A 24,359-nucleotide genomic window follows, 5' to 3' on the forward strand; every position below is an offset into this window, starting at 1 on the left:
GAACAGAGTAGAGAGCTCATAAATAAATCCATTCTCTTATGGATTAATCGACCAGGAAAGGAAGCAAGAAATATCTAATGGAAAGAAGACAGTGTCTTCAACAAATGGTGCTGGGAAAACTGGACAGCTATATGCAAAAGAATGAAACTGGGCCACTTTCTTAGACCACACACAAAAAGTAAACTCAAAATGGATTAGAGACTTAACATGAGAACTGAAGCCATAAAATTCCTAGAAGAAAACATAGGCAATCATTTCTTTGACATTGCTGTATAAACATTGTTCTAAATATGTCTCTTCTGCTAAGGGAAACAAAAACAAAATCAAACTATTGGGATTACACCAAAATAAAAGACTTTTGCACAGTGAAGGAAACCATCAACAAAACAGAAAGATAACCTACTGAATGGGAAAAGATATTTGCATATGACATATCTAATAAGGGGTTAATATCCCCAATACAGAAAGAACTTATACAACTCAACACCATAAGAGGCAAATAATCTAAGTTAAAAATGGCAGAGGACTTGAATAGACATTTTTCCAAAGAAAACATAGAGGTGGCCAAAAGAAACATGAAAAGATGCTCAACATTACTCATTATCAGGGAAATGCAAAGGAAAATTACAGTGAGAGATCACCTCACAACTGTCAGAATGGCTAATATCAAAAACACAAGAAATAATAAGTGTTGGCCAGGATGTGGAGAAAAAGAATCCTCTTGTACTGTTGGGAGGAATGCAAATTTTGGTTCCTCAAAAGTTAAAAACAGAACTACCCTATGATCTAGTAATTTTACTAGTGGGTATTTTACCCAAAGGAAATAAAAATGCTAATTAAGAAAGATGTGTGTACCCCAATGTTTATGGCAACATTATTTATCATAGCCAAATTATGGAAGCAACCCAAGTGTCCATCCATAGATGAACAGATAAAGAAGATGTGGCATACAGATACAGATAGATAGATACACACACACAATGGAATATTATTCAGCCATAATAAAGAACGAGATCTTGCCATTTGCAAAAACATGGATGGAGCTACAGATTATAAAGCTAATAAGTGAGATAAGTCAAAGAAAGCCAAATAACATGATTTCACTCACATGAGGAATTTAAGAAACAAAACAAAGAAAAAAAAAGAGACAAATAAAAAAACAGACTCTTAATACAGAGACTACATTGATGGTTGCCAGAGGGGAGGGATGGGTGAAATAGTAAAGGGGATTAGAGATAAAGAGCACATTTATCACAACGAGCAGTGAGAAGTGCATAGAACTGTTTACTCATATTGTGCATGCGAAACTAATATAACACTGTATGTTCACTATACTTGAATAAGATGATGATAATGATAATGATGATAATGATAATAATAGAGGGACACTGCAAAGCTACCTTCCTCTCCTTGCCACCCCTCCTTGGTCCTCTGTCACTTCCCTTGCTCCCTGACAGGCTGAGAGCCACCAAACGGCCATTTACTGACCTGCATGTCTGAGTTGGTGAAGCTGCAGGCCGACAGGTAGTTGGTGTGCATAGCGACGGACTTCTTTTTGGCAGCCATGTTTTCATTTTTGTCAAACGTCAGTGGATACACAGAACACTTATTATCCAAACCACTAGCATGGAAAGAAAGAAGTGTCAAATGCTAATATAAGGCAACAGGATACTAGTACACATTCTCCTTCAGGCAAACTTTTCAAAATGTTTTCCTTTGGCAACAACGTGTGTTGTAAACTTTCCGCCCAACCTGGAAGATTTTCAAATGTACCGTAAAATTGAAAGAAAAATGGTACAGTGAGCACCCAGATCCCTTCACCTATATTCACTAACTTTGCCTTTTGTCATATTTGTGGGAGCAAACTCTGAACCCATTTGAAGGTAGATGTAGACAAGACATGTTACACCTAAAGACTTCAATTTGTAAATGTACATCTTTAAAAAAAAAAAAAAAAAAAAGAACATTCTCCTAGGTAGACACTAGATCACTATCACATCTGAGAAAACGAACACAGATTCCATAACGGTATAATCAACCATCTGTATTCAATCTTCCCCAGTTGTCCCCAGGATCCAGTGCCCCATCAAGTTTCACACACGGCATTCGGTTTTTATAGCTTTTTGAGATCTTTTAATTTAGAAAATACCTTCCACCTCTGTTTTTGTTGTTCAAACAAGAGATCTTAGGCCAACAGTCTTATAGAATGTCACATATCCTAGACTCGTCACATTGTTTCACAATGGTCATGTTCAAGTATAACATTTTCCGTACTACTAGTATACAGGTGATACTGTGTACTCCTTTCTCTTTCTCCTGCTTCACTTCAGGAGGTTTGCGATGCCTACTGTCTAGAGACTGGTGATGCCGACTTGGATCACTTGGTCAAAGTGGGGAGCACTACATCACAGCATGGCAAATGTGACTTGCTTGTAATTAGTAACTAGGGTTTGCCACTTCAAGACCATGTGAAGATCCTGCTTCCCAACAACCTTTCACATAATGACGTTAGCATGATTATCTTGTTTGAATCAAATGTTATTTTAGGAGAACAAAATGGTGACCTTCCGATTCGATCATTCCTTCTGCATTTATTAGCTAATGTTTTTCGGTAAATAAAAATTCCCCCTCCTCTCACTGTATATACCTGTAGGTTCTTTTTTCTCTTCAACTCTGTTATGAGCCATTACTATCACTATCCCAAATGAGGCTTACATTGTCCCACATTTGGACAGTGGAGGGCCCCTTCAAGCAGCTCCTGTTTCTGTTGGGTATGACCCCACTGGTCCCTGGACGTTTCCTTGCTTTCTGGAACAAGAAAATATCCTAGGCTCACTTTATCCTTTTCCTGCCCCAGAACTACAATCAGCCTTACTCCAAGGAGCCCTGCTTCCTTTTAGTGGACAATGACATTTGGGTGGGGGCAGTCTCTTCTGATGCCCTGGGGATGCTAGGGGAAACCTTAGCTTTTCCAACTGCTCAAGGGGGCAGGTGTGGACTTGGGATGCCTCTTACCAGTAATTCATAAGCTTGTGGGTGAGAACAATTTCCAGTTAGGCTGTGGCATTGCACCAACATGCTAAGTTTTTTTTTTTTTTGTTTTTTGTTTTTTTAAATATTTTATTTATTTATTTGAGAGAGAGGCAGTGAGAGAGAGCATGAACGAGGAGAAGGTCAGAGGGAGAAGCAGACTCCCCGTGGCGCTGGGAGCCCGATGCGGGACTCGATCCCGGGACTCCGGGATCATGACCTGAGCCGAAAGCAGTCGTCCAACCAACTGAGCCACCCAGGCGTCCCTAAGTTAAGTTTTTTTAAAAAAGATTTTATTTGAGAGTAAGAGAGAGAACACGAGTAGGGGAGGGGCAGAAGTGGGAGGGAAAGGGAGAGAGACAATCTCTCAAGCAGACTCAGCCCGAGGCAGGACTTGATCCTACAACCCCAAGATTGTGACCCCAGCCAAAACCAAGAGCCGGATGCTCAACTGACTGAGCCACCCAGGTGCCCCTGCTCAGTTTAGTTTGTTTTGTTTTTTTTTTTAAGATTTTATTTTTATTTATTTGTCAGAGAGAGAGAGAAAGAGTGAGCACAGGCAGAAAGAGTGGCAGGCAGAGGCAGAGGGAGAAGGAGGATCCCTGCTGAGCAAGGAGCCCGATGTGGGACTCGATCCCAGGAAGCTGGGATCATGACCTGCTGCAGGCAGCCACTTAACTAACTGAGCCACCCAGGCGTCCCTCAGTTTAGTTTTTGATGCTCTTTCCTCGTCCACTGGACCCCATATTTTAAATATTTGTTAATATTACACCAATATTTATACCTTGAACTCGCTTTGCTTCTTTTTCCTAACAAGGTGCAAGGCAGCCAGTGCAGTCAGTCACTGACCATCTACCACACACCAGGGCCAGGAGACAGATATGACAGAGAGGAAGGCACGAGCTGTTCCTCCTCTCTGAGGAGGCTGTCACCACAAACCTGTCTTCCTGGGCCTTGTAAAATTACTCTCTTCCCTGCTTGGCCCCTGCCCTCATGGAAATCTTCCCACTGGGTTCAAACAAGAAATAGCTGACAGAACCATTCTCCAAACTACTGCTAAAGACACTGTTCACGGGCCGACCGATGGCTCAGTTGGTTAAGCAGCGGGCTCTTAATTTTGGGTCAGGTCACAATCTCAGGGTCAGGAAATGGAGCCATGCCTGCATCAGGCTCTGTACACAGCAGGGAGTCTGTTTGAGATTCTCTCTCTCTGCCCCTCCCCCCACTCGCTCATTTTCTCTAAAAAAATAAAAACAAACAAACAAAAATAAAGACACTATTCACTATGTTATTATATCCATTGCATATTGCAGAAGGATCTACCCAATATATTCTTTTTGAAATATAGACCCAGCTAGCTGATATCTCAGTATCAAGTATTGAGAAATGATGTAACTTCTTCAGCTCTATGCATCTGCTAACATTAATGCCCAGTTAGAAACATATTACCCAGAATTTTAAGAAAAAAATATAGAGTATTTATTATTCCTAATGAGTAAGAATTGATCTTCCCTAAAGAGAGGTCAGCTTTTGCCCTCAGCTGCTGGGAGGTCATCTTTGAGCCTCTAGAATGGCCCCCCTGATGGGAGAGCAGACTTGGCTCAAAGACCGTCTAACAGTGTGATTTATGATGGGGGCTTTAGGGCACACACTGTGAGTTCTGACCTCCCCACAGGACCCAGAAACTAAAGGTATTAGCGTAAACCTCTAGGACACACTGGAGACTGAGGGTCAGCTACATGGGCCGTACGTGATTGAGTCCCAGGAAAAACTCTGGACCCCAAAGACTCAGGCGAATGTCGCTGGTTGCTAATCCTCTGTATTGTCACGCGCGCGGTGGCCAGGAGGAGCTAATGCCATCCATGACGCAATAGGGAGGGGATGACTGAAACTCCAGGTTTAGACCCAGCCTGGACTCTGTCCTGGGTACCTCTTCCTTTGGTTGGTTCTAATTTGTATCCCTGCACTGTGAGAAAACTGTCAGCCTAGGTAGACAGTTCTGCGGTTGTTCCAGCAAATTATCAAACCTGAGGGTGATTGTGGGGACTCCCAAGTTTGTGGCTGAGAGCCGAAATGACAAGTGTTGTGGGGATGGTGCTTTCTTTTTTGGGGGGAGGGGGGATGGTGCCTTCTAACTATACAGCTGGCCGAACTCCTTTGCACTTATCTTATTGTGTGTGTGTATGTACACACACAGAAAAAACGTATTTACACACAGCATATACACAAATACATATATACCTATATATATCACGTGTGTGTATGTCTGTCTCTTATTGTGCTTACCTCGTATCCTGGCAAGAAGTAAATGGGAATGGATCTTATATAAACATTACCATTCAGTTACAAAATGGAAATACAACCTACTTTTGCATTATTTAAAAAAAATTAGAAAATATGAAATACATGTGTGTGAACATGGGTTCCAAAGGCACACAGGGTCTTGGCAAGTGGAAAGTGAATGAAAAGATGCGCCAGGGGCACTTGGGTGGCTCAGTGGATTAAGCCTCTGCCTTAGGCTCAGGTCGTGATCTCAGGGTCCTGGGATCGAGTCCTGCGTCGGGCTCTCTGCTTGGCAGGGAGCCTGCTTCTCCCTCTCTCTGCCTGCTTCTCTGCCTACTTGTGATCTCTATCAAATAAATAAATCTTAAAAAAAAAAAAGATGCCCCAAATGGCCCCTCAAAGGGAGGGATGTTGAGGATGACCATTGGTGTGACTCTGGCTGGAGAAGGCTCCAAACTTTTTGCTTAGAGGCCAAGGGTTTTCATTTTTGAATTGAAACTCCTTTCTCCTGATTATAAAAAAACATATGCTTATTTTCAAAATTGGAAAATTATAAAAAAGAGAAAGCCCCATAGTCCCATCTTCCACAAGGAACTACTATTGGATTTTTTGGTACAGTTCATCACAGACTTCATGCCTCTTTTTTCTTTTTTTTTTTTTTTTTAAAGATTTCACTTATTTATTTGACAGACAGAGATCACAAGTAGACAGAGAGGCAGGCAGAGGGGGAGGGGGAAGCAGGCTCCCTGCCGAGCAGAGAGCCCGATGCGGGGCTTGATCCCAGGACCCTGAGATCATGACCCGAGCTGAAGGCAGAGGCTTAACCCACTGAGCCACCCAGGAGCCCCTTCATGCCTCTTTTCTAAACATGGCTGGGATCCTATGGTAGAGGTATTTTGGATGGTTCCAGAATTGTTTAACACAGGGACAGGAATTATGTTGGTTGCAGCTTTTACTGCCAATTCTGTTAAACTGAGCTCCAGGAGAATAGGGGAAAAAAAACACCATCTTCCTAGCAACCTGAATGGTTAGTTACCGTAATTAAGAAGTCTCTTTTTTAATGATTGTATAAAATAATACCTTCAACTCATGTGCCACAATTCACTTAATAATTTCCTTTGATGGACACATTGTTCTTCCCTACAACCCCCTTTCTTTGCTTTATTTTAGATAATGCTACAGTAAATATTACTGCTCGTGTGGCTCTTCTATATTTTGGATCACTCCTTTCAAGCAAATTGTTAAGATGCGTGGAATCACTAGATCAAAGGTTATAAATTTTTCGAGGCTCCCAATACACATTACCAACATGTTTTCCAAAATGTTTGTACCAATTTATGGTCCCAGCTGATAGCGTTTGAGAATAGAGGAGGCAGGTCTGAAACGTGAGCTACTGTCAGTCTTTAATGAAAATAAGTATGAAAGAGAGTTTCATGGTTTCTTTTTTAAGGGAGTTCAGGGAGGAATTAAACACACTGTCTAACCAATCAGCAAAAACAGTAAGTTCGGGTTTGTTTGCTTGTTTTTGCCCATCAAACAGTGTTTCATGGCAGACAGGAGATCTGAAAAGCTGCTTGACCCCTACTTACCCACATGCAATGGCGCATCCCGACGGGGCATACGCACAGGCCATCACCCACGTGCAGGGCATGGTGACTGCGTGCTCCTGAAACACAGAACGTGAGCCTCATAGAGGGAATGAGCGGTGCTCCTACACAAATGTGTTAACATGTGGAGCCCAACATGGGGCTCGATCTCACGACTCATGAGATCATGACCTGAGCAGAAACCAAGTCTGATGCTCAACCAACTGAGCCACCCAGGTGCCCCTACTTCTTTCTTAATGTGATACTCCTCTTGTTCTTGTGAATGAATATTGGGGCTCATTTTCTGTGAAAGGTCTGTCGGAATTTCACTTCAGTTATACGCTTTACCTTATTTACTCAGATTCTTCCTATTTTCAGAATCTACTCTTAAATAATCCTACATGTATGCTGTGTTTGTTGCCCTGTGAGTATCCAAGGGCCTCTGTCCCCTTGGGTCCCGACACCTTCCTGGGAAGGTCAGAATGAAAGCGGGCAAGGGCAGGGTGATCTTGAGAGACCCTATAACGTGGGAGCGATGAGAACTAGAGGTAGCAGTTCCTGCTCCTGGCTGGTGGTCGGGTCACCCACATTCTCCTGCATGCTGACAGGGAACAAAGCCACAATTGGAAACCTTCTGCATCTGTGGGCTTCTTTCCCTGAGAGACATGGGCCCCCGTTACTGGTTCCAACACCAGCAAGATGTGTGGCCCCAAGCAGGATGGCCACCTGTCCACCCTCAGTCTCTCCCCATCGGTGAAGAGGGAGGATAGGACTAGATGATTTTAGTACCTTTCAGTGCTGGTCTTCTTTCCTGTTATGATTCTCTGTGTTTTTGTGGGGGAAACACGGGCCCTGATACTGCTCACAGAAATTCTGTCACTCACAATTACAGCCTTTTGGATGCCTAGAATAACCCACGGCAGCAAATGGCCACTCTGAGCACAAGGCGCCACAGGCCCCCTTCAAGTAACAGCTATGTTCCCTGTCAGGGGCCACAGTGGCAACACCACGGCTCCCCAGAAATCAGGCAGTGTGTGCTCTATGACATCCTAGGGCTTTTAAACAGAAGCAACAAACCCCTACACACTCTTGAAGATACTAAGGCGTGCTAGCAGAAGGCTAGAGGTAAGGCCTCCATGGGGGGAGGTGCTGGAGAGGAAACCCCCTGCAAATTGCTAAGCTGCCATCTTTACTATTTCCCAGGGGCCTTACCATGAGGGACTCTGCTCCAGAAGATGGTTCTGGGCCCCCCTTGATCAGCCTGTGTGCACCTGTCTACTATAACACTTACTAAACACGTTCAATCATGCAGAATATGGATGCTGCTGGGTTTGAGGCACACAGAGGTCTCTTTGTCTTATATGGTAAAAGAGAAGACCTTCCCTGTATAAATAACGGAACCAGTATGGAATACATAGTAGTTGTTACGGTAAAAGGCAACACAAGGCAGGCTTGTGAGCACATCTCCACAGAGATTTTCGCCTTTCTCTTTAGTTAAGAGTCTAAATGTAGGTCATATTTGGAGCTGAGCACGCCCAGGCCCGACTTGCAGGCATCACTAGAGAGTCAGTTCAATTCCTTGCAGCTTCAGCTTCCCCCCGCCTCCGCCATCTGCTCATGTCCACGATGCTACAGAGTCCGGTCAAAGACACAGAGGACAGGGGTGCCTGGGAGGCTCAGTGGTTAAGCATCTGCCTTTGGCTCAGGTCATGATCTCAGGGTCCTGGGATCGAGCCCCGCATCGGGCTCCCTGCTCAGCGGGGAGCCTGCTTCTCCCTCTCTCACTCCCCCTGCTTGTGTTCCCACTCTTGCTGTGTCTCTGTCAAATAAATGAATAAAATTGTTATAAAAAAAAAAAAGACACAGAGGGCAGAGAAAGCTGGGGGTTCAGGAGCCTCCTACCACCCCTCAGGAGAAAAATAATATATGCCTATGTGAATGTGCTGAGTTTTCCAGGCCAGGCCCTTTCCGGCGTGTTAGTGCCCTCTCTGAGGGCTCTGTGTGCTTCTGCCTGGGGGAGGGGTTTCAGCTCCGGATGGAGACGGACACGGCGTGGGTTACTGGGCTGTCCCAACACAAGATGGGCTTTCCTGGGGTTTTCAACCCCAGACAGGCAGTCGAGGAGCCGGATGACCATGCCTGGGGGTATCTGGCAGGGAAGAGGACAGGGCTGGGGCTCTGAGGTGCTGCTCAAAGAGCCAGGGACAACCTCTTACCTTGTTAGTAGTGAAGGAATCCCACACGATCACCTTCCCATCCTGGAGGGAAAAGAGTCAACAGCTTAGGAGTTGTCAGCCAGTCCTGACAGGGAGCTGCTAAGAATGCTCGGAAGAGCTGTGTCTGGCTGGGCAGCGTGCAGGAGACCGCCAGAGTGAGTACCCGGGTATCAGAACCTCCAGCCAATCTCTGAACAACAGGGAGGAATGGGGGGCTGAACTGTCCAGCCCGATTACAGGCTCAGTTCACAATGAGATACTGCTTGTGGAATACAAAGCAATGCTCAGAGACTTCTAGACCATTTAGAAACCAAGCACTGATTGTTGGTATCTTGTCATCACCCACACGTCCTGACAAGAAGCTAGACAGGGGTGAGACAGACCTGAAATTACCTTGAGGTACTTGCCAGGTAACTAGTGGTCTCTTACTTCCTCCCTCCCCACCCCCACCAGCCGTCCTGGCTCCTGTACCCCACGCTCCCCTCTCTCTGGGTCAGAGCCCCACCAGCACGCATTCCGATCTGGGCTGCGCAGGCCTGACATCAGTGTCACTTCCCCACCCGGACGTTTCACATCTGTGCTGAGAACAATGTGCAACTCCTGTCTGTCACGGTGGGGCCCCTCCGCAGAGCACTCGCTGCCAAGGGTGGACTCAGGGCTGGCGAGGCTACTTTCACCGTGACAGCTGCTGCAGTCACACTGGGGCTGTCGGGGGTCACCACAAAGTTGTGTGTGTGTCATATAAACCCACACAAGCCCTGGTCCCTACAGGGCAGCCGCCTGCTTGGCATGTGGTGTGCGGGTCCTCTGGGCCCCCAGACTCTGCCTGACAGAGGAAGAAGATGGCCGAGTTGGCCACCTCCATGGCAGGCTTGGTTTTTGTAATCACTGAAGCCGTTTGGAGCTATATCTGAACAATGAGGTAAGGGTGGGGGGGAGAGATGCCACTCAGGGACACAAGCAAGGTCTGATTATCCAAAATGACATGGTTGCTTTCTTTGCACGATCCACTGGAAGACTTCCATATTCTTGCTGCATGTGGCTAAAAAGCCCAGGAAAAAAGTCAAAGTGGGCCATCTGGGGCTTTCAAAACTCCTAAGCACATTGGCTCTTCCAGTCTAATTTCTCTGACTGAATGCCCGAACACATTTGAGGTAGATTAGGTAACAGGGCAGATAGGAGGGAAGGAGCTCCAGACCTGTACCCCAGGACCCCCCCTCACCTGGAGCCTGGCTCTCCGTGTGTTGTCCGAGCTGGCCTTCCTTCTGGCAGCTTCCTCCCCAACACTGCCTGCCTGCCGGCCCCACTTCCCACCCACTGTGTGCTCTGGAGAGAAGGCGGCACCCAAGAGGCTAAAATCAGCTATGAAACCAAATGTGGGCCTCTCCAGAAGCCCAGATTTATACACCAGGGGCCTGTGAACCTGGAGAGACCACCCCCACCCCGAGCCCTACCCCACGCAGTCAGGCTAATTTATCTCCTGCCTGCGAGAGAGAAGGGCTGCTCTGAGTCACTCCGTCTGCTCCAGAATGTTCCTGCTGTTTCCAGCCTCCTCTCACACCCACCCCGCTTCTCGTCTTCTCTGCAGCAGAGCCGGGATGGATGGAGCGTGTCAGCAATGTCCCTCCTCCCTCTCTAATAAGAACAGCATGTGAGTGACAGAAAAATCCAATATGTATTGTACTTTGAAGGATAAAAAAATGTCAAAAAGGCTAGGTAGCAACATGTGTATCGTGATAACCACTTGGTAAAAAAAAAAAAAGTCTGGAAAGAAATGCTCTGAAATAGTAATAATGGTTGGGACAGGGCGGTGGGAGTAAAATGGTTTCTTTGTTCTCTTTTTCAGGGTCTCTTTAACATGGTAACATACGTAAAAGATAAATGTTTTATGAACTTAAAAGAAAGCAAGTACAACATGACACATTAGATCTACAGGTAATACAGGAGATTAGGAACACCTGTCCTTACCAAACACAACCTGACACATGTTGGAGGGTGTGGATTATTTAGATCACATACAGTTTTTATATTTAAAAGGGCTATTAAAAACCCCAAAATTGTCCTTTGGAAAATCTGGGCTGAAAGTAGGAATGGTGGGAGGGGAGTCCAAACTGGCCATAAATATAGAGGACTTCAGTTTATAATTTTATAATTCAATGCATATTACATCAAAATAGACATAAAAAGGACCAAGCAGTGATCATCAGACTCCTGACAGTCACACTTTTGTAGAGGCCCCTGCCTCACGTAGGGTTGGAAAACAGCAGGAGTGAAGGAATGTTACGTTTGACGGCCTGGCTTCAGCCTCCTTCTCCCCCTCTTGCTCTGGGGAAGGCGGGCTACCATCTCATGAGCAGCCCTGTGGAAAGGTCTACATGGTGAAGAACGAGGGCCTCCAGTCGATGAGCCATTTTGGAAATGAGTTTCTGCCCTAGTCGAGCTGTGCCGTGACCTCAGCTCTGACCAACATCTTGACTGTAACCCCATGAGGGACTCTGAGCCAGAACCATCCATGGGACACTACATCAAAAACTAATGATGTACATACTGGTGACTAACATAACATAAAAAACAAAAAACCCACCCAGATAAGCCACCCTTATCTGGCTCTCAGAAACCATGTGAAATAATATTTGTTGTTTTAAGTTGCTGAATTTGGAGGTAATTTGTGATGCAGCAATAGATAAAACTAGTACTTAAGATATAGAAGAGACAATGTCAACTACATAAAATGAATGAAAAATTATACTTTACAAAATATTTATCTTAAGTTTATTCTTTAAGGCATAAAAAGTGTTTAGGAACTCTTAAACTAAAAGAAGCCACAAGCACTTATGTCCTCAATTTGGGGGGGGGGAAATGCCCCACTATCTAAAAAATGAATTTCATTTCCTGAAGTACGCTCAGGAAAAAATAATTCTGAATGGCTTCTCAGATATAGTTCACGTTTCAGTTATTACCATAACTCTGAATCCACCCAAATCAGTGACATTCTACAGTCTGCAAGAGAATGCTGCACTATGCTAACTCACGTCCTGTGGAGAATAAGCAGAGGGATTAAGAGCAGACAGGGTTTTTTGAAAAGGAAAGTTCTCTTTCTTCTTCAGTGATCAAGTCAGACCCTTGCGCACCCTCACAGAGCAGATGCCACCTACCTGGGAGGAGCTCACAATCCTCCTCTTATCTTTGCACCAGTCCATGCAGAGAACCTTGTTCCCATGGCCTTTGAGGGTCCTCCTGGTCTTCATGACAAACTGCCCCAGAGCTTCCACCCGCTCGGCCACCTGGTGCACTAGAAAGACAGGCTACAATCAGTTCCGTCACCAACGACTGGATTCTGAGCCATACGCTGGCAAAGGGATGACATGGGTCTTTGTGGCCACAGTTTGATTCTCCTGGTTTGGTTTTGTTTCACTATTATGCCTTCATAAGACTCTTTCAAACTCAGGAGAGGGTAGAGACAACACTGTCATTCTCTCTTTGTGTTTAATACCCCACATCTTTCAGAGCACGTCTATCTTTGTGTGCTGAGGGATCAGCAAGACGACCTCATCTATAGAGTTGATGTGCCTTCCGCCACACAGAATTCTCCTGCTGAAGGGCCACAGCTCTGCAAGGTGGGCAGGGCGAGCAGCAGAGTGAGACCACTGTCCCCATTTAACAGGTGAGGAGACTGAGGCTCACAGGGTTCTTTAGCTACAACAAGTTCAGACAGCCAACTGGGAAAGAAGCTGGGGCTTTCGGTGCTTTTACCCACCTTTCCAATCACAAGGGAAAGTGACTTTATAAGAACTGTCCCATTAGGTGGCGAAACGTGCACCCACGCTGCTGTTTGGCAGGCACTGTGACTCCTGGCTGAAGCCCCTGTACCTAGCACAGGCCTGGGACGTGTTGGGGGTCTGGTCACGTGCTGCAGGCAAGAACAGACGAGGGAAAAGATACAAACGTAGTGATCCGAAGGGGCACGTGCACCCGAATGTTTATAGCAGCAATGTCTACAATAGCCAAACTATGGAAAGAACCTAGATGTCCATCTACAGACGAATGGATAAAGAAGATGTGGTATATATACACAATGGAATACTATGCAGCCATCAAAAGAAATGAAATCTTCCCATTTGCGACGACGTGGATGGAACTAGAGGGTATCATGCTTAGCGAAATAAGTCAATCGGAGGAAGACAACTATCATATGATCTCCCTGATATGAGGGAGAGGAGATGCAACATGGGGGGTTGAGGGGGTAGGAGAAGAGTAAATGAAACAAGATGGGATTGGGAGGGAGACAAACCATAAGTGACTCTTAATCTCACAAAACAAACTGAGGGTTGATGGGGGGAGGGGGTTGGGAGAGGGGGGTGGGGTTATGGATATTGGGGAGGGTATGTGCTATGGTGAGTGCTGTGAAGTGTGTAAACCTGGCGATTCGCAGACCTGTACCCCTGGGGATAAAAATATATGTTTATAAAGCTGTAAAAAAAAAAAAAAAAAAGAAAAAAGAAAGGATGAATACCCAAGTTTTGTAGCAACATGGACGGGACTGGAAGAGATTATGCTGAGTGAAATAAGTCAAGCAGAGAGAGTCAATTATCATATGGTTTCACTTATTTGTGGAGCATAACAAATAGCATGGAGGACAAGGGGAGATGGAGAGGAGAAGGGAGTTGAGGGAAATTGGAAGGGGAGGTGAACCATGAGAGACTATGGACTCTGAAAAACGATCTGAGAATTTTGAAGGGGTGGGGGGTGGGAGGTTGGGGGCACCAGGTGGTGGGTATTGTAGAGGGCACGGATTGCATGGAGCACTGGGTGTGGTGCAAAAATAATGAATACTGTTATGCTGAAAAAATAAAAAAAAATTAAAAAAAAAAAAAAAAAGAACAGACGAGGGAGCCACCACATGGTACACCCCCGGGTTTACTGAAAACTTCCGGTGCCAATACAGATCAGTATTCTACAAGTCTAAACACGTGACCTACAGGGGCAACCCACACCAGGGAGGAGCTCCAAAAAGGAATCTCTCAGGGGCTGGGCCCAGGCCTCTTTCTTGAGCCTGTCACTGAGGAGTCCCAGAAGGAGCCACGTTCCCATGAAGAGACCGTCATGTCCCAGCCCTGCATCCAGAGATGAGGAGACGGAGGCTGGGGGACCCCACGGCTTCGCCCCCTTGTGCAGTGCCCTTCTGGTTAGAGGCTGTGCCAGAAGGAAAAACTGGGGCCCCAAACCGCTCCCCCACCACTTCTTTCTCCAACTCTCCCAGCTGGGCCTTTCCCCCAGGCAGGTGAGAAGGAGGGAAAGGGCATCCGAGGCAAGGGACAGGCCCACGAAAGGTGTGGTGTCTCAGCACAGCTGCGCAACACGGTGGTGGGGGGGGTGTGAGGCAAGGCAGCCTGCGGCCCTCTTCCTTCCCAGGAGCTGCTGCCACATGCTGGGAAGTGCCACCTCCCTCATGGAAATGGGGCAGGAAGGGCCAGACTGGGCTGTGGTTTAAGCCTCTGACAACAGCACGACTTCTCAGAAATCCTCCCTCCCTCCCTCCCTTCGGTCTCTCTAAACACTGCATTGTCTATTTCCTAAAAACAAGGAACTCTGACAGAGCCACAGCACATTATCAAAGTCAGAACATAAACACCGAAGTGATGCTACATCCAATCTACAGACCTTACTGAGTTACTCTCCATTGTCCCAATAATATCTTTACAGCAAAAGAAAATCCAAGAACCATGGGCTGCCCTCAACTGTCAGGTTTCTTTAGTTTCCGGTTAGAGTTTTCCAGCGTGGGCTTGTCTGCCGCTTGCTCATGATCAGATGCGGGCAACGCGTGTTTGGAAGGATCGCCACAGACGGTCACCGAGTCCCCACCAGCACGCCCCGTCAGGAGGCACCTGTTGTCCCTTGGTCCCGTCACTGGTACTGTGCACGCTGACCATTCGGTTGAGGTGGTGTCTGCCAGGTTTCTTCCCTGGAGAGTTACCATTTTGCCTTTTGTAACGAAACTGTCACTCTTCAAACTCCAATACCCTCGTTTCAACATCTGTTCATGATTCTTGCCTGAATGGGTGATGATGATGGTTGGCAAGTGATTCTCCTAATTCCATCATTCCTTCTGCATTTTTAGCTGTCTTTCTAATAAAAGGAGCCTCCCCTCCTCTTCAGTGTATTTATTCACCCATTCATATTAGAGGGACTCATGGATTCTTACCTTATTCAAGGGGCTATAATCCCTCAGCATTATTTATTTTAACACTCAACTAGTCACTGATTTGCTCCGTGGGAGCCCTGTCAAGCAAGTGCCCCGACCTTCTGACATGTCCCTATTGTTCTCTAAGCATTTTTTTTTAAGATTTTATTTATTTATTTGACAGAGAAAGAGAGAGAGAGACAGTGACAGGGGGAACACAAGCAGGGGGAGTGGGAGAGGGAGACGCGGGCTTCCTGCTGAGCAGGGAGCTCAATGTGGAACTCCATCCCAGAACCCTGGGATTATGACATGAAGGCAGACGCTTAACGACTGAACCACCCAGATGCCCCCTAAGTATTTCTTATTCTAAGCTCATGTTCTTTCCCTGCTCTGGCCCTAGAATCAGCCACTTCTCCCAGAAGTCTTGGTTTCATTTAATTGCCCCATTTCTTTGTGATAGAAGAATAAGAGTGTGAACCAGTTAAAAGTCTCTGTGAAAACCCAAACTATAAAAAGTCCTTGCTGAACTATGAAGTACTACAAGAGAGGTATCTGGCTGGCTTAGTGGGTGGAGTGTGCAACTCTTCATCTCCGGGTTGTAAAGCCTCATGTTGCGTGTAGAGATGACTTAAAAATAAAATCTTAAAGGGTGCCTGGGTGGCTCAGTGGGTTAAGCCTCTGCCTTCGGCTCAGGTCATGATCTCAGGGTCCTGGGATGGAGCTGCATCGGACTCTCTGCTGAGCAGGGAGCCTGCTTCCTCCCCTCTCTCTCTCTCTCTGCCTGCCTCTCTGCCTACTTGTGATCTCTGTCAAATAAATAAATAAAATCTTTAAAAAAAATCTTAAAAAGATAAAAGTACTACATTAATGTGCAATTATTATGCTATCACTTCTGCTAAAACATTGCATTTTTTAAAAAAGATTTTATTTATTTATTTGACAGACAGAAATCTCAAGTAGACAGAGAGGCAAGAAAAGGGGGGCAGGAAGCAGGCTTCCTGCCAAGCAGAGAGCTCGATGCAGGGCTCGATCCCAGGACCCTGGGATCGTGACCTGAGCCAAAGGCAGAGGCCTCAACCCACTGAGCCACCCAGAAACCCCAAAACATTGCATTCTTTATTGCCACAAATGGCACAGCAGTTTTTTACAGATACATTCTTAAAAACACACTGAATATAGTTTAAAGATGGTGACTTTTCTAAATTCTTATAGGCCATTTATACAAGTCTGTACCAGCTCAGAGCTGTGAGCACATTTTATTTGGTGTTTTGTTTGGAAACTTCACATTGATATCATTGCTGCTTTCCCCAATTCAGCATGGGGACAACCAGAGCTATTTTATGTCCCTCCCATGAAAATAAAAAAAATTAATGAATTAAAAAGATGACTCACCCAATCAATATGGGGCCTTCCTTATCTAATGTGAGTCTGACCATATCCTGGCTACTAATGACTTTTTTCTCACTGCATTTTCCTTTCCATATATAGGTTTACTCTAAACCCACTCCATCCCATCTCTATCTGGCAAATCTCACATCTGTTAAATTGAAGAGTTACAGCTTGAAGTCTCTAGAACCCTGAGTACATGCCAGGTACAGAAAAGAATAAGACAGTCCCTGTCCTTCCCGAGCTCATGGTCTGCAGGGGGCAGATCGCAGCTGTAGGGAGGTAACAGAGGTGGTGGGGAGCCCAGAGTAACCCAGCTGACTCTGCCGGCAGCTGTGCCATCAGGAGGGGACATCACAGGTACCTGGTTTTGAAGGATCCATAGGAACTGGAGTAAGGAAAGGGGAGGCTGAATCACCTTCCAAATTTTGCACCAATAAAGTGTCTTTGATGGCCACTATTTGGTGGAAGATCTAAGGAACCGAGGATGAAAAATTATCCAAAGCTAATTCTAAAAAATTCAGTTTGCAACCCAAGTGTCCATTGATAGAGGAATGGATAAAGAAGATGTGATACACACACACACACACACACACACACACACACACACAATGGCATACTTCTTGTAGAAGAATGAGATCTTACCATTTGTGACAGTGAAATAAGTCAGACAGAGAAAGACAAATCCATATGACCTCACTTTTATGTGAAATCTAAAAAACAAAACAAAGCAAATGCAGAAGCAGACCCATAAACACGGAGAACAGACTGAGGGTTGCCAGAGGGGAGGAGGTGGGGGATGGGCAAAATGGGGGAAGAGGAGAGGGAGGTACAGGGTTCCAGTTATGGAATGAATAAGTCATGGGGACGGTGGGGGGAATGGGGAACCTGGGTGATGGGCATTAAGGAGGGCACACGTGGTGTGAGGAGCCCTGGGTGTTATCCTCAACTGTTGAATTACTGAATGTAACATCTGAAACTAATGATGTACTATAAGTTGGCTAATTGAATTTAAATTAAAAAAAGAAAAAATACTAAGTCACAGGGATAAAATGGGATAACAGCATAGAGAGTACAGTCAATGATATTGTATAGAGCTGTCTGGGGACAGATGGTAGCTACTCTTGTGAGCAGAGCATAACCTACAGAGTTATCAAATCACTGCCATACACCTGACACTAATGTAACACTGTATGTCAGCTAGATTCAATTAAAAAATACAAATGAAAAAATTTAAAAATGGGTTCTCTCTGATTCTACCCCTGGATTGAATGGGTTGAGATATAAAAACCCTCAAACACTTGGATGGAAGGAAAACATCTGCAATCACATTACTTCTTGTGTGCTTGGGATTTTGGAATTGCTCCAACACATACATTAGCTACACACACACACAAAAATTTCCCCAGAATTCCCTAATTAAAAGCTGGAGAGGCTAAGCAATGGTGCAGTCTTTCAGACGGAGTACTACATGCCTCCATACAATAAAATCAAAATATTGACGTTAAACAGAAGGGCAAAATGACACGGGGAGCTATGTAATCCACTGTGTTAATTTAAAATTAGGCTCAAACTCTGAATCTAGTACAATCACAAGTATGCTCACAAATAATTAGCACAAACATAAAATCATAAGTTATGAAATATACCAAAATATTCAAAGTAGATACCTCTGGGTGGTGGGGTTATGAATAGCTTGTTTGCTTCTAGATTTCTAAATTTGTTATAGTGGGCCTTAGTTTATTATGGTGGAAGCCTAGAGATACTTGTGTGAGCTAGCTTGTTGCAATTATGAACACAGAGCCAAAGCAAGGGGAGAGAGGAAAGGTAGGTTTGCTCTTGGCTCCCTCTCATGGCTGCAGGCAGCACGGGGGAGAGCAGCAGGGAGACAATTAGTTTGTAGGGAAACTCACGTCCAGCCTCAGGCCGCACAGCATATTTCCTTAAAACTTGGAAAAAGCCAGTCAATGTATTTGCTTCAGACTAATCCAGAAATTGGTTTTCCTTGGTTTCTCCTTAAACCATAAAATCAGAATAGTCCAAGGCTCCTGTTATCATATAGCCTTTGAGAATAAAACCTTTCACAAAGTTACATTTATAAGAGATAGAAAAGTGAATAAACAGCATCTGATGGTAAGTCCTGTGACTTGCCCAAATTTCCTCCAGGAATCGATGTATCGAGTACATCGATATGTACTCAAGAAATTACATACCTCTTTGAGTGGCTTTGTTCCTACGCTAGATTAGAATCTGCCCTCAAAGAGGCTGGGAATCTGGAAGAAGCTCCCCACAGCACCCACGAGGCTGCCATACATGCTGCCTGACATAAACACAGCGTGCCTCCTGCCCTTTCTGGCTCACTCTTCTGTTTAATTTCAAGTTAAGGACTCTTTAAAGTTGAACTCTCATCTTTGTTCTTGATCTTGACTCTCATTCCAGTTCTCATTTTTTATTATCAAAGCAGGAAATGCACAGATGGGTATACAGTGAAAAGTACCTCTACCTCCCCTCACTCCCCTGGGCTCTCTCTAGAGAAAACAAGTTTCTCATGTATCCTGCCACAAATTCAATGCACATACAAGCATCCCTTGTTTAAGCTAATGAGGTCATGTTATACTGTTTTGTACTTTTTCAATTTCATATTGAGACCTTTTCATACGCATACATGGATTTTTTTTTTCCTTTTTAATGTAAGTCTCCATTGCCTGAGAGATGGCCTAGCAGGGTGAGAAGGAGAGCTAATACTAGGAGCCCAAAGCCTGGCATCTACCCCCACCCCCATTCTCCCTTAGAGTAGCTGCAGAAGCTTAAGGCATTCCCTTTATCCTTCCCTGGATCTCAACAGTCTCCTCATCCATAAGGCTATGGAGAGGAGGAGAAGGAAAATTTTTGTGCCCGAGGACTGAGGCTGAAGCAAGTGACCCTTCTAGTTTTGAGAACTGTGGGATAGGACCTCCAAAGATCTCCATGTCCCAATCCTTGGAACCTGTAACTATGTTACTTTACATGGCAAAAGGGGCTTTGTAGATGTGATTATGTTAAGGATCTTGAGGTGGGATGATTACCCTGATTTATACAGGTGGGCCCACTATAGTCATAAGGGTCCTTATGAGGGGGAGGCAGGCAGATCAGGGTCAAAGAAGGTGAGGTGATGACAGAAAGGTCAGAGGCCACAAGCCAAGGATTGCAGGCAGCCTCCAGAGGCTGGAAAAGGCAAGAAAGAACCTCTCCCCTAAAGGTTTCAGAAGGAATGCGGCCCTGAAGACCCACATAGACTTCTGATGTCCAGAACTGTAAAAGAGTAAATTTATGTTGCTCTAAGCCCCTATGTTTATGGAAATTTCTACAACAGCAAGAGGAAACTAATATAAGTTATAACTTCATGATTCTAAAATGTCTTACAATCAAGGAAGGAAACACTTACCCATGGTAGAAGGTAAGCAGAAGGCAGGGGAAACATCCCGAAACATCCCGTAAGGGGAAACATCTAGGGAGGAGGAAGCTTTGAAGGAATAAGGTGAAAGTCAGGGGCCCAAGGCCCGGGGCTATGGAGTTTCATGTAGGCTGGCTTCCCCTTGGGACCCATATAAGCCATTTCCTCTATTTAACGGTGGCCAAAGGTCTGACTTCTATCCATATGGAGACAGACCTTTCCACTGTGAGTCCAAAATTCAGCCCTGGCTTCTGAGGGTACTGCATCCTTGGCAGGATGGGGGTTCTGTGTTGAAAAGCTCTACCTTGACTATCTCTCTGCCTTAAGGCCATTTCCCAAGTCAAGGAAAAGGCTGAGAGGTTCCCTGCGGGCAGTCTGCCCTGCTGATGAAGAGCTTCTGGAGAACCTCCTCTGCACAGAGCCCAAAGGGACTGGGCACAGAGCTGAAGTGAGGCTGGGCTGGAGTTCTGACTGCCTGGGCTGGAATCCTCGTCCCACCACTTACTGGCTGCAGTCCCCTAGCAAGTCCCTTCACTCAGTTTCCTCATCTGTAACATGCAGAAGTCAGAAGACCTACCTCAGAGGCACCCACCCAACACTGACAGCATCATCGACAGCATCTGCACAATGCAGGAACTGGCTGAGTGAAATGAGGCAGACTTTGCCCAGTGCCTCCCAATTGCTGTTCCCTACCACTCGCTGATAACAGAAGCCCAGCTTTATCTGGGGATGACAATGTGTCCAGTTCACTTCTCCCTTTCCCAGTCTTCCTTGCAATAACTATGTGACCTACTTCTGGCCAATAAAGTACAAAATCTGTTGGGAGAAAGGAGGCTTTGGGGAAAACTTCTGCTTTCCTGATAAGAAGGAAAACAAGAGGCTGGTGCCCACATTGCCCCTTCTTGCCCTGGATAGAGAGGTTATGTTTGGAGCTGTGGCAGTCATATTATAATCATGGGGCTAACGCCAGTGTTTTCAGGGTAATGGAGAAGAAAGCCTGGAGTCTGGGTCCTTGATGGCACACTAGGCAGCTGAACCAAAGCTAGTGGTCATTGACACTTCTTCCTGTGATATAAGGAAAATAACTCCCAATTTGCTTTATTTGGGGTTTATGGTTCATTGTAGCTGGACACATCCCTAAATGATAAGCGGTTTAGCATGTCTCTGATTTAAAGAAGGTCCCTTGGAAAGAAAGCACACTCTATAGAGTCACGTCATCTGCTTCTATCAAGTGATTTTCAAAGAAAGGCATCAGGCACTCAACGACCTAGCATGAACCCCATGTTTCTTCTCCAAATAGACTTTAAAAGGGGTGGCACCAGATAGGAATGGCAGGAGCCTGAGGGGTGCCTGAGGGTACCATGGCGGGGGTGGGGTGTGGGGGGGAGGCTGTGCTCAGCAAAGGGGAGCTGCCACCCTCGGAGCTGAAAAGCAGATAAAGCCACTTCCCCAAGCCTGGCCCTGAGCCCAAACTCTGCTGAGGACAAACCATCTGACAGTAAAGGGAAGCGGATCCCACCAAGAGTCATTTAACCTGGCTATTTAATTGCTGGCTCATAAAAATCACAGAGCCGTTTCTGAATTATGGTGGTGGTCAATAATTAAGTTTATTTAAGACTGGCATTGCTCTTTTATGCCAAACGCACCGCACCCATTCAAAAGCTTCTTTTGCTTTTTTTCTCTTTTGCTGCTTTTCCTTTTTTTCTCTTTTGCTTCTTTTCCTCTGCTTTTTTCCCTCATCTGGTTCTCCACACCCCCTCGGCCAAGGAAAGGGGGCAGAGTGGAAAAACGAGGTTTTTAACTCCGAGCCTGGTTCCTCGTAAAAGCAAAACTGAGAAAAGGCTCCACAGTGATGGAGAAAGCTAAATGATGGAAAAACAAAACGGGAGTTTACCCTAGGCCGCGCCCACCAGGGCGGTGTTTGCTACCGCCGACACCCTCCTCCACCCGGCTCTGGTAGGAAGGCAACCAGTTCGCAGCTCCCAGGCAGGTGATGGAGGGAACTGGTCCCAAGATCCTTCAGGGGGTGGGGTGGGAGGTAAGAACTGCGGCCAGGGGCTGCTACGACAGGCGCCCCCGCCCAGAGGCGGAACGGCCTCCGCTAGCGGGGGGGGGGGGGGTGCTCTGCAAGGTGTCCCGCGTCTCCGAGGGCCTCCCGGCTCGGGCCCCACAGCCGCGCACCCCGGGGCTCCGGGCCGCGACCCGCGCCTCACCTGGCGCCCGGGAACCGGGGGCCCATCCCTGGCGCCGGCGCAGGCCTGGCTCCTTCCCCGGGAGGCCCAGCGCCCACCCCCACCTCCCGCCAGCCGCGCTCCCCCGGGGGCCGGTCTGGTTCCCTCGGCCCGCCTCCCGACGCGCAGCCCCCGCCCCGGCCCGCACTCACACTCCACGTCGTGCAGCTTGGCCCGCTCCTCCTCCAGTTTGCCCTTCAGGCTCTCGGCCTCGCTCTTCAGCGACGCCAGGGTCTGGTTCTCGTGCAGCCCGTCGGTTGCCATCTTCGCGCCGGTTCGCGGCGGGGAGGGAAGCGGAGAGCCGGGATGCGGGTGAGCGGGCTACCGAGGCCTGGCCGGCAAGCGGGCGGGAGCGGCCCCGCGCAGCTCCACCGCCGTCTCCCCGAGCGCGGCCCCGCCCTCCGGCGCTGACGCGGCGGCTGCGAGCCGGGCTGCGGCGGCCGACTCCCCCCTCCTCCCGCCGCACGGGCGGGCACCGGCGCCCTCTCCGCGCGCCCCCCTCCGCCCTGGCACCTGCCGCGCGCTGGAGCTGTGCCCAGGGCGATGCCCTCGGTGGTGCTGCTGCTCACCACCCCGGAGAAGCCGGGAGTATCGTGCCCATTTTACCGGTGGGAAAACCGAGGCTCAGTGATGGTAACGTGACTTGCCGGAGGACACGCACCTGGTGAAGGACCAAACTGGGATTCCAACCCAGGACCGCCCGGCTCCTGGGAGCGGGTGAAGTACCGCTGACACGGCCTTCCTACTCTCCCCTGCCCCGGCACCGGTCTCCCCTCAGTGGGCCTTGATAGGCTGCCCAGTGGCAGCTGCCTGCAGAGTAGATGAGCGAGGACTGCCCGACGAGGCCCAGCCCGCACCGCTCATACACTGATACCGGCCTCACCTGGGTGCCGCTCCCCCACAACGAATGGGAAACGTTCCTCCTTTGTTGACTTAAATATACAAAAATAAAGCGAAATCTGGCTTCTGAGAAGCTGTAGAGGCTTTGCGGCATTAGGAAGTGCACTCTTGGTTTTGCTTTTCCTCTTTTCATACAGGGAATTAAGTCCCTGGCCTGGGGTCAGCAAAACGAGGTGCTGGCAGAGCCGGGGTTAGTATACAGGGGCCCAGACCCAGGTGTTTGGACCCACACTCCATGATCTAAAATATGTCCCTTCTGAGGCAGCTTCCTCCACCCCAGAATGAAAGGTTACTAGGGGTAACGAATTTAGTGGGTATTTAGGGGTAACTAGCGAATTTAGTGACGTCATGGCAGGCTCAAGCATCTCTTTTCCCCAGTCCCCGGCAGTGCCAGGCACTGTTCTAAGCACTTTACATTAGTAAATCGCAGTGATCACCCTGAATGGATACTGATGTCCCCATTTTACAAAGGAGGACACGGAGGCACAGGTTAAGTGATCTGCTTGAGTCACACTTTGAGAAAGAGGCGAAGGCAGAATTTGGACCGAGGCAATGTGGCTTCATCGCGCTACCTGCCTTCTGGACTTCAGTGGGGAGGATCCAAACCATGGCTTCTCCCTTTTCCTTTGTCCATGACCTGGTGGGTGGGGGTGGGGGGGTGTGTGCGCGCGCGCGCGCACCTGCAAAATGAGAAGGCTAATTTAAGGTTGTAAATTCCAGAGCAAACATTCCCAAGCAGGATTTTGGGGGCTATCCTCACCCCTCACTCCCTCAACAATCTAGCCTCAACTTGTTGTCTTGGGCAGCTCTTTATTAAAGAAAAGTTGGAAGTAATCTGTATTCACCTACACATGGTGGTCTAGGAGGTTAGATTCTGAGCTCCTCAGTTTCCTTATCTGAAAAATCTACTTCATTGGGCTGTTACAAGAATTAAGTAAGGTAATTTGAGTGAATCTCTTAGCAGACTTTTCCATCATAGCAGGTGTGTATTAACTGCCAGCTAGCTCTCCTTTCCCTTTCCATCAGTGTAGTTTTATTCATCATTTATCCTCAGTATTTAGCATAGTAACTGGTGTATGGTAGGTCCTCAGTTAATGTTAGTTTATGAAGTGG

At 46.9% G+C, this 24,359-nt stretch overlaps 1 protein-coding gene across 2 annotated transcripts in view; it reads right to left on the reverse strand.

Annotated features, from left to right (window-relative positions):
* Positions 1 to 24,359, reverse strand: part of GNB5 (G protein subunit beta 5) — a 46,698-nt gene that overhangs the window by 19,832 nt on the left and 2,507 nt on the right. The window contains exons 2-6 of one of the 2 annotated variants that reach the window (XM_047736498.1): positions 22,499 to 22,610; positions 12,271 to 12,407; positions 9,116 to 9,157; positions 6,903 to 6,979; positions 1,489 to 1,621 (exon numbers count right to left, since the gene is read on the reverse strand). In XM_047736498.1, coding sequence (XP_047592454.1) covers positions 1,489 to 1,621; positions 6,903 to 6,979; positions 9,116 to 9,157; positions 12,271 to 12,407; positions 22,499 to 22,610 — 501 coding nt within the window. Of the gene's footprint in view, positions 1 to 1,488; positions 1,622 to 6,902; positions 6,980 to 9,115; positions 9,158 to 12,270; positions 12,408 to 22,498; positions 22,754 to 24,359 lie in introns of those variants that run through there. The other variant, XM_047736499.1, reaches the window with a different exon arrangement.

This window comes from Lutra lutra, chromosome 7, assembly GCF_902655055.1.
Source record: "Lutra lutra chromosome 7, mLutLut1.2, whole genome shotgun sequence".
Taxonomy (NCBI): domain Eukaryota; kingdom Metazoa; phylum Chordata; class Mammalia; order Carnivora; family Mustelidae; genus Lutra; species Lutra lutra.